Source organism: Protopterus annectens, chromosome 1.part1 (genome assembly GCF_019279795.1).
Source record: "Protopterus annectens isolate FY-2018-M chromosome 1.part1, PAN1.0, whole genome shotgun sequence".
Classification (NCBI taxonomy): domain Eukaryota; kingdom Metazoa; phylum Chordata; order Ceratodontiformes; family Protopteridae; genus Protopterus; species Protopterus annectens.
In genome coordinates, this window is record NC_056726.1 from 1,080,623,191 (window position 1) to 1,080,644,026 (window position 20,836).

General features: G+C 42.2%; 1 protein-coding gene across 1 annotated transcript in view; it reads left to right on the plus strand.

Annotated features, from left to right (window-relative positions):
* The window catches only part of LOC122813602 (acetylserotonin O-methyltransferase-like), a 237,282-nt gene that overhangs the window by 55,572 nt on the left and 160,874 nt on the right, over positions 1–20,836 (plus strand). Inside the window, exon 2 of the mRNA XM_044086017.1 lies at positions 19,849–19,978. Coding sequence (XP_043941952.1) covers positions 19,849–19,978 — 130 coding nt within the window. The remainder of the gene's footprint in view (positions 1–19,848; positions 19,979–20,836) is intronic.

A 20,836-nucleotide genomic window follows, 5' to 3' on the forward strand; every position in this document is an offset into this window, starting at 1 on the left:
CCCGGGACACCGTCCGGTCCCATTGATGCTGTGTTTTTAGCTTTAGAGAGGGCGGCTCTCACCTGGGCATCTGAGATGTTAGGGAGGCTACACTCTGCTGGGATGGTTATTTCTCCTTTTGGGGGGGAGGGGGAGGAGAAATTTGCACTGAACCTGTCTGCCAGAATGTTGGCAATGTCAGTGGGTTCAGTGTATTTTGTGTCATTTTGGACTAACTCTGAGCATATCTGGGAGTTTCCACCCAGGTTTCTAACATAGCTAAAGAAGGCCTTGTGATTGTCTTTTGTGTCTTTTGCGATTTTTCTCTCAAAGTTGGCCTTGGATGATTTTATGAGTGATCATAGTTTTTTGCTAGTACTGATCAGAGATGCCTTCACTTTTAAGGATTTTGCTCTGTCATGTAGTAGCTTCCTCCTCCTGTTGTAAAGTTTGTTTATGGCTGGGGTCCACCAGACCGGGCGCCTGCCTTTGGGGGAATGGGTCTTGGTTTTATTTGGGATTGCATGATCCATGCATTCTTGAAGGTGCCAGTAGAAGGCATTTGTAAAGGATTCAGCAGTGTGGGTTGTAGTTTCCACTGGCCCAGGGGCCTTGAAGGATACCACTTCAGTCTTAAGAAGTGTGAAGTTGGCTTTTGAGAAGTTCTTCACTGTGGTCTTTTGTGCAGGGGGTGGGGGCGGGATGTGGATTTCTAGTAAGATTAATTTATGGTCTGATCTTACCAAAGAGGGATATACTTCCGGTGTGGAGCATTTTGTCCCCATGTTTGTGATGATCAGGTCTAGTATATTGTCTCCTCTTGTGGGAATGGTGACTAGTTGTTCCATCACATTTGAGTTTATGAATTCTAGGAACCTTTGGGCTAGGGTGTTGGGGCTTGAGTAATGTTCCCAGTCTATGTTCGGGTAGTTGAAGTCTCCCAATATGATGGTATTTGGAGAGACATTCATACTCTCCAGTGTCTTCAGGAAGGCTGTGTGGGGTTCCTGAGTTTGAGAGAGTGGTCTGTAGCATGCTACAAAACTGTAAGGCAGTTTTGCCTATGGTTAGTTGCACCTGGATAGTCTCCGATGCTTCGTGCATTGCCACTAACCTGGAGGTGTGGGTATCTTTGATGAATATGGATACTCCCCCTCCTTTTGTGGTTCGGTCCAAGTTTTGGGGCTGGAAAGCATGATATGAGGTAAAACCTGATAGTGCTGGGGTGCTCTCAGGAGCCTTGAACCAGGTTTCAGTCACTTCACAGACATCGATGTTCTCCATACTGAGGAGGGCTTTGAGGGCGTGCATCTTGAGGTTTAGACTTCTGGCATTGAGCAGCATTACCCTTAGTTTTTTTCCACTTGTGTTTTCTAGGGAGGTAGGTTTGTCATTTGAGCCTTGCCTAAAAAAGGCACTATGGGGGTGGCAAGAGCCTTGGCCAATATCCGGAAGCCCAGGGGTGACAGGTGCAAGCCATCCCTTGTGAAGCAGTGTGGCTTGTCAATCATGTCATCCCAAGCAGACAGACATTGGATCCCCTTAGAATTACACCAGTAATTAAGCCAATTGTTAAATCTGATCATTTTGTCTTTGTACTGTGGCATCATTCTTGGTGAGGGTAAGATGCTGCTCAGGGTCAGGGTCATACCGGCCTGGGCTACATAATCAGAGAGCTCCTCTATGTCTCTTTTCATGTAGTCCAAGGAGGTACGTCTCAGGTCGTTCGCACCAGCATGTACAATGACTGAGTCATATTTGTACTTGCTGTGGAGTGACCTGAGTGCTTGTGTTATGTGGCAGATTCTAGCTCCCAACAGGCATTACTGTGACCTTTTCCTTGTTCAGTCTGGTGAGTGGGACGTCAGTGTGTCTGACTATGGAGTCACCTATTACAAGTGTATCTGGCATGTTGTTTGGCCTTGAGGGCTGTGACTGTTTAGCACACTGACTTTGTGAACTATGTGTTGCATGTGCTATGTCCTGAGGTGGCGATTGCTTGGGTGTCTGCTTTGGAGGCCTCTGTTGTTTTGGTAGATTTTTAATCAGCACCTCCGAGTATGTTTTTGTGTGTTTATGTGTTTGGTTTGCAGTTGTGATAGTTCTATGTGAGACTGGGTTTGTGGTGTGTGTGGTTACCTTCTCCTCCTGACTGGTCTTGCCAGTACTGATTTGAGAGAGCTCATCCTCCAATTTGGCTATATAGTTGCATCTCTCGCATATATTTGTATTTGTTGGGAGGAGGAGAGGGTTGTCTGTGTACGAGGCAATTGTAACATTGCCTCAAGATTCCCAGATTCACCAGCTGAACAGGAGAGGACGCCAGCAACTGACCTTTCAACATGCTAGAAATAGTGAAAAAGATTGCTGTGTAACTGAGTCAGAAAGGACCTATAGGGAAATGGGTGCTCAAGGGAATTTAGGTGAATGAAGTACTTTCTTTTGTTTAAGAGTGCTTTACCTGTATAAAAAAAGCTTTAGGAGCAAGTGCTGAGCTTTTCAGATAGAGTATAGGCTGCTTAGATTGCAAGTAGAGCAGTTCTAAGGGAAAAATTGAAGAGCAGACTTTACGGAGCCAGAAATAGTTTAAACTTGATTAACCGGCGCTGCCTGATGCTGCTCTATGAGCATCATAGCAGGGGGTTGAAAAGAGCCAGGAATTTACCCAAAATGGCCAATAAACTACAAGTTGCTGGGCTGGAACCACTCCTCTAGGGACATATAGGTTGCTCAGTGCTCCCCACTCCCACTGGTGAACAAAGAAGCTTCCTCTTCTCCAAATAAGGATATGGATAGCACAGGAACTAAGACAAAGCCCAGAGATCAGCACAATCTGAAGACTGGACTATTCTAGTTCAGAAAAGCAGGAAAACAAGGATATTTTTTTGTATTTTTTTTATTTTTTTTACAGAGACAGAAGAAAAAGATACAGTAGCAAGCAGTAAATGCTATAAAATAGCTAGCACACTTGAGTGTGTTAGCCTAACAGTTAAATTAAACAAAAATTACTTTTTAAAGTGCTAACAGTTTAAAATCTACACAGGTACAGTAAAACAATATGCAGAGCTGTTTTTTTAGGCGAAATGCAGTCGAGATGCAGTAATTAAAGCGAAAGCCAGAAAAAAAATACTTAAAAATCCAGGAAAGTCACTCTTTCACTCTCTGCTACTTGTAGAACTCTGCAGGACACCACAAGGAGCTGTGCTGAGTCTTTTACAAGTGAAAAAGCGCGTAAAAACAGGCTTTATAGCAGGGGGTTGAAAAGAGCCAGGAATTGACCCAAAATGGCCAATAAACTACAAGTTGCTGGGCTGGAACCACTCCTCTAGGGACAAATAGGTTGCTCAGTGCTCCCCACTCCCACTGGTGAACAAAGAAGCTTCCTCTTATCCAAATAAGGATATGGATAGCACAGGAACTAAGACAAAGCCCAGAGATCAGCAAAATCTGAAGATTGGACTATTCTAGTTCAGAAAAGCGGGAAAACAAGGATATTTTTTTTTGTTTTTTTTCTTTTTTTTACAGAGACAGAAGAAAAAGATACAGTAGCAAACAGTAAATGCTATAAAATGGCTAGCACACTTGAGTGTGTTAGCCTAACAGTTAAATTAAACAAAAATAACTTTTTAAAGTGCTAACAGTTTAAAATCTACACAGGTACAGTAAAACAATATGCAGAGCTGTTTTTAGGCGAAATGCAGTCAAGATGCAGTAATTAAAGCGAAAGCCAGAAAAAATACTTAAAAATCCAGGAAAGTCACTCTTTCACTCTCTGCTGCTTGTAGAACTCTGCAGGACACCACGAGGAGCTGTGCTGAGTCTTTTACAAGTGAAAAGCACGTAAAACAGGCTTTATAGCAGGGGTTGAAAAGAGCCAGGAATTGACCCAAAATGGCCAATAAACTACAAGTTGCTGGGCTGGAACCAATCCTCTATGGACAAATAGGTTGCTCAGTGCTCCCCACTCCCACTGGTGAACAAAGAAGCTTCCTCTTATCCAAATAAGGATATGGATAGCACAGGAACTAAGACAAAGCCCAGAGATCAGCAAAATCTGAAGACTGGACTATTCTAGTTCAGAAAAGCGGGAAAACAAGGATATTTTTTTCTTTTTTTTACAGAGACAGAAGAAAAGATACAGTAGCAAACAGTAAATGCTTTAAAACGGCTAGCGCACTTGAGTGTGTTAGCCTAACAGTTAAATTAAACAAAAATAACTTTTTAAAGTGCTAACAGTTTAAACTTATTGAACTGAAATGGCTAGAGTTTTCCCACCATCTCCACTACACCCAACTAAATTTAGTGGATAATTTTATAATAGCATAGTGCACATTACTAAGCCACTAAACAGCCTAAAGATAAAATAACTTATAATCCTTCTAGAATGTGACCTGTCCAATGAAAGTAATGCACAGTGATACTGAAGGTATTATATTGTAACTTATATGCACTCATATATAGTATATGTATATAAAATTATATATCACACACACACACACACACACACACACACACACACACACACACACACACACACACACACACTTAACTAAATATACAGAAAGCAAAATATAAAACACAAAAACAAAAATAAATTGTTTCCTGGGTGTCCTGCAGAGTTCTACAGCAACAGAGAGAGAAAAGGGAGACTTTGAGTGCATTAAGTACCTCTGTTTTGCTTTATTTTGCTTATTTTTACTAACCATACTATTCTGAGCATTTTTTATTAACTTTGCAACTTATTTGAACTGTTTTTTGAATTCTGATACTGTTTGCACTTTAACTGATAGTTATTAAGTGTTTTTCAACTATTGAACTGTTGAGGGCTACACACTCAAATGCAATAGACATTTTCTGCTTTAAAAGTGTTTGTTTTACTGTATCTGTTTTAATTTTTGAAAAAAAAAAAACAAAATAAAAAAATCCTACCTTTCTACTCGTTTCCCACCTTTCTATAACGAGTAGAGTCCGGTTTTCAGATTTTGTTGAATTCTGGGCTGTTTTGTAGTTTCAGTGCTGCCCAGACCTTATTAAGATAGAAGGAAGCTTCTCTGTTCATCATAGTTTACAGTTTCATAGTATAGTACTAGGCTATCTCCCCTGGGGCATTTGTAAGCCTAGCCATAGTGATGTGGCTTTTGCCACCCCATGAAATGGTACAAAAATGTGCAGAATAAATCTAGAATACTGTGCCTCTGTCTAGTAGTGACACAATGAAGGTCCCCTTATATAATAGAATGAGTTTACTGTGTCCCTGTCTAGCAGTGACGCAGATGTGACCCCTGGGGTAAACTTACGATCTCCCATCCACTCATCAAGATTTCTCTTGAAGAGAGTCAGTGAGGGGCTCTGCCTAATATGAACTGGGATCCTGTTCCAAAGTATGGGAAGCCTCTGGGTTATGAATCTATCCCTCCAGCATGTCCTATTCATACTTGTGCCGAGGTTTAAGTCTTTAGCTCTCGTGGTCCTGATGGATTTGGATTTTTTGAGGTGGAGCATGTCCATCAGATCCTGATTGGACATGGCCTTGTACGTCAGGCAGAGATCACCTCTGAGCAGACGGTATGCTACTGAATAGAGATGAAGTTTCTTTAGTCTGGCAGAATAAGACATATGTTGGAGACCCTTGATCCTTTTGGTGAGGTACTTTTGTGGTCTCTCCAGCTGTTGCAAGTGCTGGGTGAGGTACATACCAAATGGGGCATTGTACTCAATCATGCGTCTGATGAGGGAGGAATATAGGGGTACAATGACATCCTTGGATCTGGATGTGAATCCCTTCATGATGAGGTGTGCAAGGTACAATGTTTTTCTAACCACTTTGGCAATGTGGGTGTCAAATGAGAGGTCGCTGTCTACTTGGGTCCCTAGGTCTCTGATTACTTTTTCCATACTCAGTGGGTTGCTGTCTATGTGATAATTTGTGGGTACCTTGTTTTTTCCAAAAGGGATGACTATACATTTTTTGGCATTTAGTTTAAGGACGTGACTATGGCACCAGTTGTCCGTTTCAGTGAGGCCTTTTTGTAGGATGTGTGTGTCTGCTGGTGTATCGACTATGCGCCTAGTTTGCAGTCATCTGCAAACTTTGTCAGCCACAGCCCTCCCATGTTTGCTTTAACATCTGAGAAATAAATGCCGAACAAGAGGGGTCCCAGGACAGATCCCTGTGGGACACCACTTGTGACTGGCTTTGAGTCTGACATTGCTCCAGCAATTTTAACTTTATGGGTTCTGTCCTTTAGCCAGTTTGCAACCCATCTAGTGACATAAGGGTTTACTTTTAAGCTGTTTAGCTTATCTATGATGCCTGAGTGGGGTATTGTGTCGAAGGCCTTAGCCAAGTCCAGGTATGCTGTATGGACTGCTTTGCCCTCATCAATGGCTCTAGTGACTGTTTCGAAAAAGTCAACCAGGTTTAAAAGGCAGGATCTGCCTTTTACAAAGCCGAACTGGGTGGGGTTAAGTGTCTGTAGGTCCCCTATGTCTCTGTTTATGAGTTCCATAATGATTCTTTCCATAGCTTTGCAGACCAGGCTAGTTAAGCTTATGGGCGGTAGTTTCCAGGGTCTGTAGAGGCACCCCTTGTGGAGTGGGACCACTGTTGCTGTACGCCAGTGTTCAGGTACATATCCCGAAGTAAGGCTAAGGTTAAATAGCATTTTTATGTGTGGGTTTAGCTCCTCTTGGAGTTCACGTAACACGCACCCCGGGATACCGTCAGGTCCCATTGATGCTGTGTGTTTTGCTTTGTTTAGGGCGGTTCTCACTTGGACATCTGAGATGACAGGGAGATTACATTCAGCTGGGATAAGTATTTCTTCTTTTGGGGGTGAAGGAGGCGAGAAATTTGCACTGAACCTGTCAGCCAGAATGTTAACAATATCTGTGGGTTCAGTGTATTTTTTGTTGTTGTGAACCAACTCTGAGCATATCTGAGGGTTTCCTAGGTTTCTAACATAGCTGAAGAAGGCTTTGTGGTTATCTTTAGTGTCCTTAGCGATTTTTCTCTCAAAGTTTGCCTTGGATGTTTTTATGAGAGAACGTAGTTTTCTGCTAATGTTGATCAGAGATGTCTTCCCTTCATGGGATTTCGCTCTGGCGTGCAGTAGCTTCCTTCTTTTGTTATACAATTTGTTTATGGCTGAGGTCCACCAGACAGGATGCTTACATTTGGTGGAGAGGGACTTGGATTTGTTTGGGATTGCATGATCCATGCATTCTTGGAGATGTCCATAGAAAGCATTTGTGAAGGATTCGGCATTGTGGGATGTGGTATCCACTGGCACAGTGGGCTTAAAGGATACCATCTCAGTCTTAAGAAGAGTGAAGTCTGATTTTGAGAAGTTTTTCACTGTGGTCTTTTGTGCTGGGGTGGAGGTGGGATATGTATATCTAGGGTGATTAGTTTGTGGTCAGATCTCACTAGTGAGGGGTATACTTCGGTGTGGAGCATTTTGTCCCCATGTTTGTGATGATCAGGTCTAGTATATTATCTCCCCTAGTGGGAGAGGTGACTAGTTGTTCCAGTGCATTTGAATTTATGAATTCCAGGAACCTTTGGGCTAGGGTATTAGGGCTAGAATAATGTACCCAATCTATGTTTGGGTAGTTGAAGTCTCCCAGTATGATGGTATTTTGTGATACATTCATATCCTCCAATGTCTTCAGGAAGGCTGAGTGGGGTTCTTGAGATTGGGAGGGTGGTCTGTAACATGCTACCAGTTGTAAAGCAGTTTTGCCTATGGTTAGTTGCACCTGTATGGTCTCTGATGCTTCATGTGTTGCTACTAACCTGGAGGTGTGGGTGTCCTTTTTGAATATGGACACTCCCCCTCCCTTTGTGGTTCGGCCCGGGTTTGGGGGTCCGAAAATTATGATACGAGGTATAGCCTGGTAGTGCTGGGGTGCTCTCAGGAGCCTTGAACCAGGTTTCAGTTACTGCACAGACGTCGATGTTCTCCATGCTGAGGAGTGCATCTAGTGCCTGCATCTTGAGATTTAGACTTCTGGCGTTGAGCAGCATTACCCTTAGTTTTTTTCCATTTTTGTTTTCTAAGGAGGTGGGTTTGTCTTTTGAGCCTTGCCTAAAAAAGGCACTATGGAGGTGGCAAGAGCCTTAGCCAATATCCGGAAGCCCAGTGGTGACAGGTGTAAGCCATCCCTTGTGAAGCAGCGTGGCTTGTCCAACATATCATCCCAGGCAGACAGACATTGGATCCTTAGAATGACACCAGTACTTGAGCCAATTGTTAAAGCTGATCATCTTGTCTTTGTATTGTGGTATCATTCTTGGTGAGGGCAAGATGCTGCTCAGGGTCAGGGTCATACCAGCCTGGGCTACATAATCGGAGAGCTCCTCTATGTCTCTTTTCATGTAGTCCAGGGAGGTACGTCTCAAGTCATTCACACCAGCATGGACAATGATGGAGTCATATTTGTACTTGCTTTGGAGTGACCTGAGTGCGTGTTATGTGGCGGATCCTAGCTCCCGATAGACAGCTCACAGTCACCTTCTCCTTGTTCAGCCTGGTCAGTGGGACATCAGTATGTCTGACTATGGAGTCACCTATTACTAGTTTATCAGGCAAGGTGTTTGGCCTTAAGGGCTGCGATTGGTCGACACACTGATTTATTGAAGTATGTGTTGCATGTGTTTTGTTTTGAGGTGGTGGATTTTTGGATGTCTGCTTTGGGAGCCTCTGTTGTTTTGGTAAGTTTTTTATTAGAGCCTCCGAGTATGTCTTTGTGTTTTTATGTGTTTGGTTTGCAGTTGTGGTAGGTCTATGTGGGACTGGGATTGTTGTGTGTGTGGTTGCCATCTCCTCCTGTCTGGTCATGCCAGCCCTGAGTTGAGAGAGTTCAGCCTCCAGTTTGGCTATATAGTTGCATCTCTCACATGTATTTGTGTTTGTTGGGAGGAGGAGAGGGTTGTCTGTGTACATGAGACAATTGTAGCATTGTCTCAAGATGCCCAGATTGACCAGCTGAACTGGAGACGACGCCAGTAATCTACCACTCGACATGCTAGAACAGTATAAGGGAGTGGTATACCGTTAAGGGAAGTGGGTATTCACAGGGGTGGTAAGTAGATGTAGTACTTTACTTGGTACGAGAGTGCTTACTTAGTAGAGAAGTATTGAGAACAAGTGCTAGGCTTATAATACAGAGAGTAGTCTGGTTATACTAAAAGTAGAGCTTCCTTAAGGGAAAATTTGAAGAGCAGACTTGGTGAGAGTGGTGAGCTTTGAGCAGCCTATCTGTCGCTGGAAGAGTGGTTTCAGCTTAGAATCTGTAGCTTTACTGGCCATTTTAGGCTATTACTATCCCTTTCATCTTTCTGTTTAAAAACCCATGTTTGAGCTGTTTTGCGCATCGCGCAGTTTAACTAGGGTTAAACTATTCCCGGTGCCAGAAAGTCTGGTCTTCTAATTTTCCATAGAATTAGCCAGTTTTGTAGTTTTAGCACTCAAAACTGTTTCCTCGTGCTCAGCACTTGTTCAAAACTCATTGCAAAAACTAAATAATCCACAAATACACAATGCTTTGCCAGAGATGGCATGCACCTGTCTCCCCTGGGATTCATGATACTGGCTAAGGGTCTTGCCTCCCCTATAGTGCCTTTTTTAGGCAAGGTTCAAATGACAAACTCATAACCATAGCAGGTATAAGCGAGCAAAATCTGACAGTAATGCTACTCAATGCTAGAAGTCCAAACCTCAAAATGCACTCACTCGAGGCACTTCTTAAAATGGAGAACATTGACATCTGTGCAGTGCCTGAGACCTGGTTCAAGGCTCCAGAGAGCACCCATGCATTACCAGGCTATAACTCATACTACAGCTTTCGGCCACCTAACCTGGACTGGAACACTAAAGGAGGAGGTGTGTCCATATTCATTAAGGATATCCACAACTCCAGGTTAGTTGCTCAACATAATGCATCCGAAATTATCCAAGTGCAACTAACCCTGGGCAAGACTGCAATCCAGGTTGCACATGCCCCAGGATGCCCACTCCACATTTCTTGATATACTGGGTAATATTAAGGTACAGCCCAATACCCTAATAATGGGTGATGTCAACTACCCCACCATCTAATGGGATAACTACTCATGTACTAACTCATTTGCTCAACACTTTCTGGAATTCATAAATTCCAGTGCCCTGGATCAGCTTGTCCATACCCCCACCATGGGCAGCAATATCCTCGACTTGGTCATTACCAATATGGGCAACTGATGTTCCACGCCAGAGGTCAACTCGCTGGTCATATCCAACCACAAGCTAATCACCCTACACGTCAATATCCCACCCCATCCCCCATTAAGGAAACCACCATAAAAAACTACTCCAAAGCCAACTTCATGCTTCTTAAGACACACGTGACAAGCTTCACGACACCCATACAGATGGAAAATAGAGGTATGACTGCTGAATCCTATACAAATGCACTGTATAAGCACATACACGAGTGCATGGATCATGCCATCCCCAACATAACCAAGACGCTATCTCCAAAATAAGGAAGCCAATCTGGTGGTCCCCTGCCATAAACAAACTCTACAACAGAAGGAAGAAGCTGTTGCAAAAAAGAGTAAAATCCCCTGTTTGCAGGAACTCCCTGGTCAGTCTCAGTAAGAAGCTGAGATCCCTCATAAAATCCTCCAAAGCTAGTTGCAAAAATAAAATCGCCACTGATTCTAAAGACAATCACAAAGCATTCTTCAGCTATGTCAAGAATCTCAATAGTAACACTCAGATCTGCTCTGAGCTACAGCACAATGGCACTAGATATACAAAACCAACAGATATTGCCAAAATCCTGGCAGATAGGTTCAGTGCAAACTTCACCCCTGTCACCCCCCAAAGGTCCCATCACTATATTGGAAGAATGCAAAGCTCCTGTAATCATGGCTGCACAAGTAAAGACCGCACTCTCCAAAGCCAAGAACACAGCATCCATGGAACCTGACAACATTCCAGGCTGTGTTCTGCATGAACTTCAGAACAAACTGGCACCTCACCTATGTACCATGTTCAGTCATCACCTCACTTTAGGCCTTGTGCCTACAGAATGGTGCACAGTGACAGTTATCTCACTCCACAAAGGGGGCATTCACTACCATGGATACCTGGAACTACCATCCCATTAGCCTAACGAGCCTGATCTACAAAGCTATGGAACGTATGATCTTGGAACTTATAAACAAGGACATAGGTAACCTCCAAACTCTGTACCCCACTCAGTTTGGGTTTGTAACAGGTAGGTCATGTCTCCTAAACCTGAGTGACTTCTTTGAAGTAGTCACCAGAGCCTTGGGCGAGGGTAAGGTGTTGCACACAGCCTATCTTGACCTCGCCAAGGCTTTTGACACCATCCCCCACTCTGGAATTGTAGATAAACTCATTAGACCGGGCATAAATCCCTATGTCACAAGATGGGTGGCCAACTGGCTCACTGACAGAACCCACACAGTGAAAGTAGCTGACTCCAAATCCAACTTCAGACCAGTGACAAGTGGAGTACCACATGGCTCAGTCCTGGGTCCTCTCCTGTTTGGCATCTACTTTTCAGAAGTCCAGGCTAATACAGCAGGACTTTGGCTAATGAAGTTTGCAGATGACTGCAAACTAGGTGCCATAATAGAATCATCTAATGATGTGTACATTCTAAAAAGGGGGCTCACTGAGACTGATGGTTGGTGTCAAAGTCATGGCCTCAAGCTCAATGCCAAGAAGTTCATTGTCATCCCCTTTTGGAATAACACTGTACCCATGAATTACCACATAGGCGGTAGCCTACTAAATGCCGAAAGTATAATAAGAGACCTTGGGACACAGGTGGACAGTAGTCTCTCCTTTGATAATCACATTGCCACCATAGTCAGGAAATCCTTCTACGTGGCACATCTCATCACAAAGGGGTTCATCTCCAGAAAAAAAGAGGTCATTGTTACTCTCGACTAATCCTTCATCAGACCCACAATGCCCTGTTTGGCATGTACCTTGCAAGACATCTACAACAATTAGAAAGACCACAGAAATACCTCACTAAGAGGATTACTGGCCTCAAACAGACATCATATGCAGATTGTCTCAAAAAACTCCAGCTCTACTCCATCGTTTATCACCTACTCAGAGGTGATCTCTTCCTAACATACAAAGCTATGTCAAACTCAGATCTGTTGGTCATGCTACACTTAAAGAAACCCCAATCCCTCTGAGCCACATGCTCAAAGGACCTAAACCTTGTCACCATAATAAACATAACAAGCTGGAGGGATAGATTCCTGTCCCAGAGACTTCCCATGCTCTGGAGCAGACTACCCATTCATGTCGAGCAAAGCTCCTCATTAGCCTTCTTTAAGAAAAATCTCAACAATAATAGGAAATTCACCCCGGGGATCACTTCTGTGGCTCTGTTAGACAGGGGCACAGGAAAATAACTTTCTTGGGTGGCAAAAGCCAGGGAATCTTTTTGGCAAGGCTTATATAGGCCCCAGGTCCAATAGTCTAGTCCCTACTTATGAATCTATGAACATATGTAAAAAGTCAGTGTTTGGAGGGTAAGGAATGTACAACATTTATCCCCTTGTGTTTTTATTACTCTACTCTTTCTTTGTCTGCACACTTACTCATTCAGGAGTCTCACCCTCAGCCTGTTCCAAGCGTTTTATATCTTAACTTCTGCTTTGAACAAATCTGCATGTTCCCAAGTGTAGACCAGCCTGATGTAGATGTGATTAAAGCCAAAGGAAAATCCTGCAGCCCATTTTGTAGAAAGCATTGTAATGGATTGTTTTCTGAGAAATCTTCTCAGCCATCTATTGATTACTTATTAACGGCTGTCCTGAGTTTGCTGACCAACTGGTAGACCTGGTCGGGCTGTACATGGTAGCAAATAAACTAGCATAATATAAAAGACTCCACACAAAATAAAAGTAGTAGAACTGAAAAGCTGTCCCCAGAGCCACAGAGACATTCTCAGTCAATCACTGCATAGGAAGTGGACATTAACAAGTTAGACAAAAGAGACTATTTTTAATGTTTTGATGTGAGGTATGTATATAAAAATCCTCCAGTAAATGGCAAGCCTATACAGAGTGAAACAGATATTTGTAGGGAAACATATTCTGTGTTTGCAGATGTTATAGAATCCACTGCTGCTAATAGTTTTCCTGTATAAATTCAAAATGTATCTTATGAAAATAAAGCTGACACACTCTTCTTATATTGGGAAATGATTTAAACCAAAGGGAATCTCAATCCAAAGATAGTAGAAGACATGAAGACCTGATAGATTTAAGAATCTTGTCACCTGAATTTTATGAAAGCACTGGAGGGACTGATCTTAAGACCAGAGAGAAAGGATATACAGGATATGAGTGGGGATCGTGCCTTGCCCAGTCAGCCAGTTGTTGACCTTTTTGAGTCATCCCATGAACTTATTTACCAGTTAGACAAGAAAGTGGACAATGTAGTTAAACAACTAGTACCTCCAGCCTTCTGAAACACAGTATCAAATGTGGCACATAGTCATATACTGCAGTGACCTACAGGTAGAGCAATGAAGAATGGGTTTTACAGAGGATCTACAGTCTGGGATTTTTTTCTGTCATCAAAAAGTTTTAGGTTGCTTGCCCCAGATGTCAGAAAAATTGCCCCTTATAAAGGTTTCTGTTCCCCCTTTTGTACCACTTCCCATAACTGGTGTTCTTTTCAAGGGATTACCACATCCCTTAGTCAAGACTTCTAGAGGTCATTGGTATATATATCAGTGACTTTGTGCTAGGGATTACCACATCCCTTAGTCAAGACTTCTAGAGGTCATTGGTATATATATCAGTGACTTTGTGCTAGGGATTACCACATCCCTTAGTCAAGACTTCTAGAGGTCATTGGTATATATATCAGTGACTTTGTGCTAGGGATTACCACATCCCTTAGTCAAGACTTCTAGAGGTCATTGGTATATATATCAGTGACTTTGTGCTATGCCAATCATAGGATCATAGATTTCTAGGCAATCAACCTGCATGTCATTTCAAACCTAGCCATTTCATCCCAATGTAATACCATATAAATGCTAGTTAATACCAAATATTGTGTTTAGTAATGACCACACATGTCTAGGAGGGTTGTGGGTGCTATCCCTGGTAAGAATTTATGGTGCCCCATCCACTCATTCAGGTTCCTGTTAAACACTGCCAGAGAGGTGCTCTGTTTCTCATGAATTGGCAGCATGTTCCAAAGATGCAGCAGTTGTTGGAAGATAAATCTGTCCCTCCAGCATGTCCTATTTAAGTCGCAGGCCATATTTAGGTTCCTAGAACAGGTAGCTCTTGTCCCATTTGATTTATGGATATGCAGCAAGCTCATTAGGTTTGGGTCTCATATTGCTCATATTGCTCTGTAGGCCAGCTGGGCATTAATCCCTACATCACCCAATGGGTTGCTAACTGGCTTACTGATAGAACCCACACTGTAAATGTAGCCGACTCCAAATCCAGCTCCAGACAAGTGACAAGTGGAGTACCTCAGGATTCAGTCCTGGGACCACTCTTGTTTGGCATCTATTTCTGTGAAGTACAGGCCAACACTAAGGGACTCTGGCTAACAAAGTTCGCAGATGACTGCAAACTGGGAGCCATTATTGAATCCCCAAATGATGTGGATACTCTACAAAAGAGCCTTACAGAAACAGATGCTTGGTGCCAGAGCCATGGGCTCAAGCTCAATGCCAAGAAATGTATAGTTATTCCCTTTGGGAAAAAACGTGTACCTGTGAATTGCCATATAGGTGGCAGTACACTAAACACCAAAAGTGTGATAAGAGACTTAGGGACACAGGTGGACAGTGGTCTCACCTTCGATAACCACATCGCCACAACAGTCAGGAAATCCTTCTATGTGGCACACCTCATCACAAAGGGCTTTTCATCCAGAAAAAAGGAGGTCATCATCCCACTGTACTCATCCCTCAATAGACCCATTATAGAATACAACGCCCCATTTGGTATGTACCTCTCAAGACATCTGCAACAACTGGAAAGGCTGCAGAAATACCTCACTAAAATAATCACAGGCCTAAAGCAGATGTCCTGTACTGACCATCTTAAAAAACTCCAGCTATACTCTGTCACATATCGTCTACTCAGAGGCGATCTCTGCTTAACATTCAAGGCCATGTCAAACCCAGAGCTGTTGGACATGCTACACTTAAAGAAATCCCAATCCCTCAGACCCACATGCTCCAGGGATCTAAATCTTGTCATCATAATAAACAAAACATGCTGGAGGGACAGGTTCCTGATCCAGAGACTCCCCAGACTCTGGAATAGATTGCCCATAGATGTCAAGCAGAGTGCCTCTTTGGCTCTCTTCAAAAGGAACCTTGACAATTGTATGGGAGAAAGGAAATTCACCCCGGGGATCATGTCAGTTGCCCTGCTAGACAGGGGTCCAGGGAAGTAAATAGTGTGGGAAGAAATAGCCAGGGAATTGCTATGGCTAGGCTTGTATAGACCCTAGGGCTGATAGCCTAGTACCAACCTTAGTCTCCCCTAAGAAGTCTGTATGATACAGAGTATAGTGATTAGGAGTCTAGTCGGTCTGTGTAAGGCACTTGCTGGAGTTCCTTGATCTTCTTCCTTTGAAACGTCTGAGGTCTCACCAATTGCTGCAGGTGCTTTGTAAAGTACATGCTGAATAGGACTTTACACTCAATTATGGGCTGCATTAGTGCCAAGTATAGAAGGGTTATAACCTTTTTTGTTCTTGAGGTAATGCCTTTACCGATCAAGTGTGCTAGATAGAAACCCTTCCTTAAACAGTAGACACCTGGTGGTCGAAGTTAAGGTCGCAGTCAACTTGTGATCCCAGGTCTCTTACCACTTCATGGGTACTTAGGGTATTGTTGTTGATTTGATAGTGTGAAGGGACATTGTTTGTGTTGAAAGGAATGATGATGCATTTCTTTGCATTCAGTTTGAAACCGTGACTAATACACCAGTCACTGGTCTGTGTGAGACCATCCTGGAGTATACTAATATCATTTGGGGATTCAGTAATTGCACCTAGTTTGTAGTCATCTGCCAACTTGGTCAGCCACAACCCCTTAGTTTTGACCTGAACTTCTGAGAAGTATATACCAAACATTAGGGGGCCCAGCACTGACCCATGTGGCACCCTGCTGGTAACAGGTCTGCTGAGTGATGTGGAGTCACCCAGTTTGACAGTGTGTGCCAGTTTGTGAGCCAGTTGGTGGCCCATATTACAATGAAGGGGGTTGCATTCAGTTTGCTAAGTTTATCTGCCCTTGATGAAAACAAATTGGGTAGGACCCAGGATTTTTGCTCACCTATTTTTTTATTTATGAGGTCCATAACGAGAATCCTACCTTTTAGACTATGTATGTAGCTGTAAAAGGCCTTATGCTGGAGGTTGGCTTAATGGTTAAGGTGTTTACCTTGCAGACACAAGGTGCAGGGTTTGATTCTCACATGGGGTAACTGGCTAAGGCTTAAAATGGCCCACAAGGGCAATTTCCCTAGTACTAATCTATGAACCTATGAACCTTGTCTGTAATAGCCAAGTTTCTCTCAAAGAAGCTCTTACAGGATTTGACAAGCCATCTTATTTGCCTGTTGAGGCTGAGGAGGATGCTTTTCCATGTTTACAGCCTCACCTTTGTTTTCTTGGACACAACCTTTTTGCACTTATTGTAAAGTTTGTTGAAGCTGGATGTCCACCATGGTGGCTTATTTTTACTTGGGACTCTGGCTTTGATTATTTCTGCTACAGCTGAATCTATACACTTATGCAAGTGATTGTACAGGGCTTTAATGTAAGCTTTGGTGTAGTTACCACTTCCAGCTTGGGATGGGATTTGGAATGCATTTATACCTTCACCTAGGAGGGCATAGTTTGCCTTGGTGAAGTTTTTTAGTCTGATTTTACCCTTTGTGAGTTCTGATATAACTGAGGTTTTAGACGTAGACCTAAGGGGTGGCCCCTGGACCCTAAAACTGGAGAAACAAGAGGCACTATGGCAGATTAAAACTAATGCGATAAACCGGCCGGGTATCAATGATACTCTAGTCTTAGCCTGTTTCTTGAAGTTAAAAGCATTAAATAGATAAATGAATTAATATGTATTCTTATATGTATATATTTGTATATGTATATATGTATGTCTATTCACAGTATTTTTATCTACATTATTTTGACAAGGGTGTGATATTGGGATTGGGTGTGTTATTTACTTCACTGCTTCTTCTCCTTTATTATAATGTGTGTTCTGTGTATGAATTTTACTGTGACTATTGAATATTTATGAATTTTATGAATATTTATTATTCAGTTTTACCTTTATTGGTTCACTGTTAATTAGGGGAGGAGCTGTCTTTTTAAATAGAGCTCTGTAACACTTTTCTAATTTCCTTGGAAAAGTCTCTGAATCATCAGAGATGAAAGTACTTGGAATACTGTTCATCCTTTTCGGATTATTGGGTTTATATGTGATTACACCTTTCGTGTGTTTTAGGTGAATAAAGACTTGCATAAAGTGTGATCTGGCTTGTGTACCTGAACTCACTGCTGCTGCTGCTGTGGTTTTGAGTTTGTGTTGCCTACTACGTTTTACTACGTTTTACTATGTTTTACTACATTTTACTACGTTTTACTACGTTTTACTACATTTTACTACGTTTTACTACATTTTACTACGTTTTGATGGTTTTCTCCTGTGTCTTTCTTCCGAAGTAGTTATACTTCATTGCAGTAATTTCTACAGGACAATCATGAGTATCCGCAAGCTGATGAATGTGATATACATAATGTGCCTCCACTATGTGGACTCCCCTGTATTTAGGATGACAGCTAAATGAATGCATGTTGTGACGTTTCTTCTACTGTTGACAGATCAGATGAATTATTGCAAAACAGCTATTGGCAAATCACAAATACATTTATTTGCAGAGGGGCAATCCCTCCTGCACCCCCAATGTGGGTACAACCCCCCACAAATTATATAAACCTACTCAGAGGTTGCACAACAATGGAAAAAATGGAAACTTCCAGTGCAGCAGAAAGCGTTTTGGCATTGATTTCTTCATTCTATCAACAGTCACAGAAACGTCTGCCACTGCAGTGACTCAACACCCCAGCTAAATGTAGCATGGCAGCTACAGATGTGGGAAACATAACTATTCCTCAAGTTCCAGTATTTGGGTCATACAAGTCAGCTGACACCTGTATAACACCCACTCAAAAAGAGCCCACTAGCTGCTGTTGTGGTGTACGCCTTTGTCAGGACTGCCTTTGATGGTGCCACGTGCCACCACATCGAGCAGCATCTGCTGTACTAACTAAATACCACTGAATGACAGCTGCTGCTTCATGCATCTTCCACCGTACTAACTAAATACCACTGAACCACAGCTTCTGCTTCATGCATCTTCTGTTGTACTAACTAAATACCACTGAACAGCAGCTGCTGATTCATGCATCTTCCACTGCAGTAACTAAATACCACTGAACCACAGCTGCTGCTTCATGCATCTTCCACTGTACTAATTAAATCCCACTGAACCGCAGCTGCTGCTTCATGCATCTTCCGCCGTACTAACTAAATACCACTGAACAAGAGCTGCTGCTTCATGCATTTTCCGCCTTGTGATGCTACATATTTAGGCATGCTTTTTGCCTTTACATTCAGACACAAGCATCTGTGCCACTTCCCTACTGATCATTATTTACATGCCATTATATAGCTGTTTACCCCATTTTGTCTGTTACCAAACTGATTTACAGTACTGTATGGTTCTATGATGTATCCCTAAGTTGCTACACATTCTAGATTTTGGTACAATAATACACAGAGTACAATTTGTCTATGAATCCTGTTATTGACATTAACAGAAGTTGTTAAAATTTGAGAAAAATAATGGTTTGTCAACCAAGTGTAATCACTTACCATCATATGGAGCTAGGTACGTGAGAAGATCTAAAAGCTAACAAGAAGACATTGTCAAACTGGTGACAGAAGAAGGTAGCTATGGATGCATAAGGGTGAGATAAAGATTGGCAGAGATACTAAAAGTAATTGAGTACCAAGTATTTCAATGCATAATGTTGAATATGACATTTTGATCCTTTGTGTCATACTGAAGTGCTTAAGGGGCTGCAGATTTAAAGTGAACTCTAACGGAATAGTCCGACCATGGCAGACAGTCTCCAAGTTATCTTCTAATGAAGTTGCAAGGTTACTAGCAAATGTACTGGCAACAGATGCTCATAGGTGATGTCAGGAACATGGAAACCCTTGAAATTAATAAAATGGTCCATTTTAACAATTTAAACATCATCAGCTGTTGTAAGTAAGCAATTTGCTGCATTTTAAAGGTGAAATAGAAAACGCTGCTTGATTTCTACTTGAAGCTATTGCATATTTCTTTATTTATTTTTAGTCTAATTGTGTTCTTATATTATCATTCAAGAAGGAACTTAAACCTAACTATCTGTGAGTGGTTATCAGAATGAAGACTGAAACAAGCTGTGATTTGCAACATTTATTTATTTATTTAAATTTGTTGACCGGGAGTGTCCGACTGGATGTGGGTCCATTTTCAGCGGAGGCCCGGGGAGAAAAGCTCCACAGTAAAATAAACAGACAGTAGTTACATTGGATTACATAGTGATTAACAATTTAACATAGAAATTACTTACAACATATTTACAGATGAAGAACATAGTACATGTTTTCTAAAGTTCAGCACTTCAAATCAAGGAAAATATTTGCCTATGTAGAAACAGATCCATCTAATTAGTGTAAGAGCATATGTATTCTGCTTTATTTTTTCAGTGTATTATCAGATGTCTCAGATGGCGAGGAGGTACCTAACAAGCAGTAGCAAAGAATCCTTACTTCCATGGATAAAGTTCTACTCAGAGACAGTCTATCCATGTGCCCAGCACTCCGTACATGCAGTGAGGTAAGACAACTGATATATTTTAACTAATGCAATTTCTATGCAAAACTGTAACAGTAAGATGCACAGATGAAAATTCTGCGATAATTGTTGTTTATATGATCTGCAAAATCAGTGGAAAATTAAATGGCAAGGGGCCTAAGGAAACATCAGAATGAGTTCATCATTGTGAGATAGTAGACAACTTGAAGGGCTGTTTATATTTCTTCTAGGTGCTTATTCCCTCTGTGTCTGCCAAACAGCAAGACTCCACCTATCTGCAAGCAACAGTAAAGAGCACAATCATGGCTGCCTCAGCTGTGTCCCATCCAGTCAGACCCCCCCCCCATTCTGTGCATTCTCCAATAATGAGGGACTAAATGGGTTCAAGGGAGGACAGCTGATTGGATGGACACAGAGTAGACAGCCATGGATGTGGTCTTTACTCTTGCTGACAAAATGGTAACAAGAACATTTCTAGCAAACTCCGTAACACCCTCCTCCAGGCTGCTGATGTAAGTACCTATGTCAAGACAGGATGTTCTATGCCACCTACATGCATGTACACACTTCTTCAAACATACTAATGAGAAGTACTGTCAGCAGCTTGTATCAGGTAGCACATGCCCCTGGTCTAGACAATTACAGTGCCACACAAAAAATGTCTTGTTGCATGGCAATAACTGATACGATGTCAACTCTCCCACCTCCTGGATGAATGAGCCAATATGACCTGCTCACATCCACCCTGTCCTACTGGTTCTTTGTGTTTCAGTCATTATTTGAACTGTCTTTTATATGTCTGATTCAAAGAGCCAGGCATGGTGTGTTTCAGACTGAATACTGAAATAAAACCATAAGAAAACATAATCTGGGAAGACT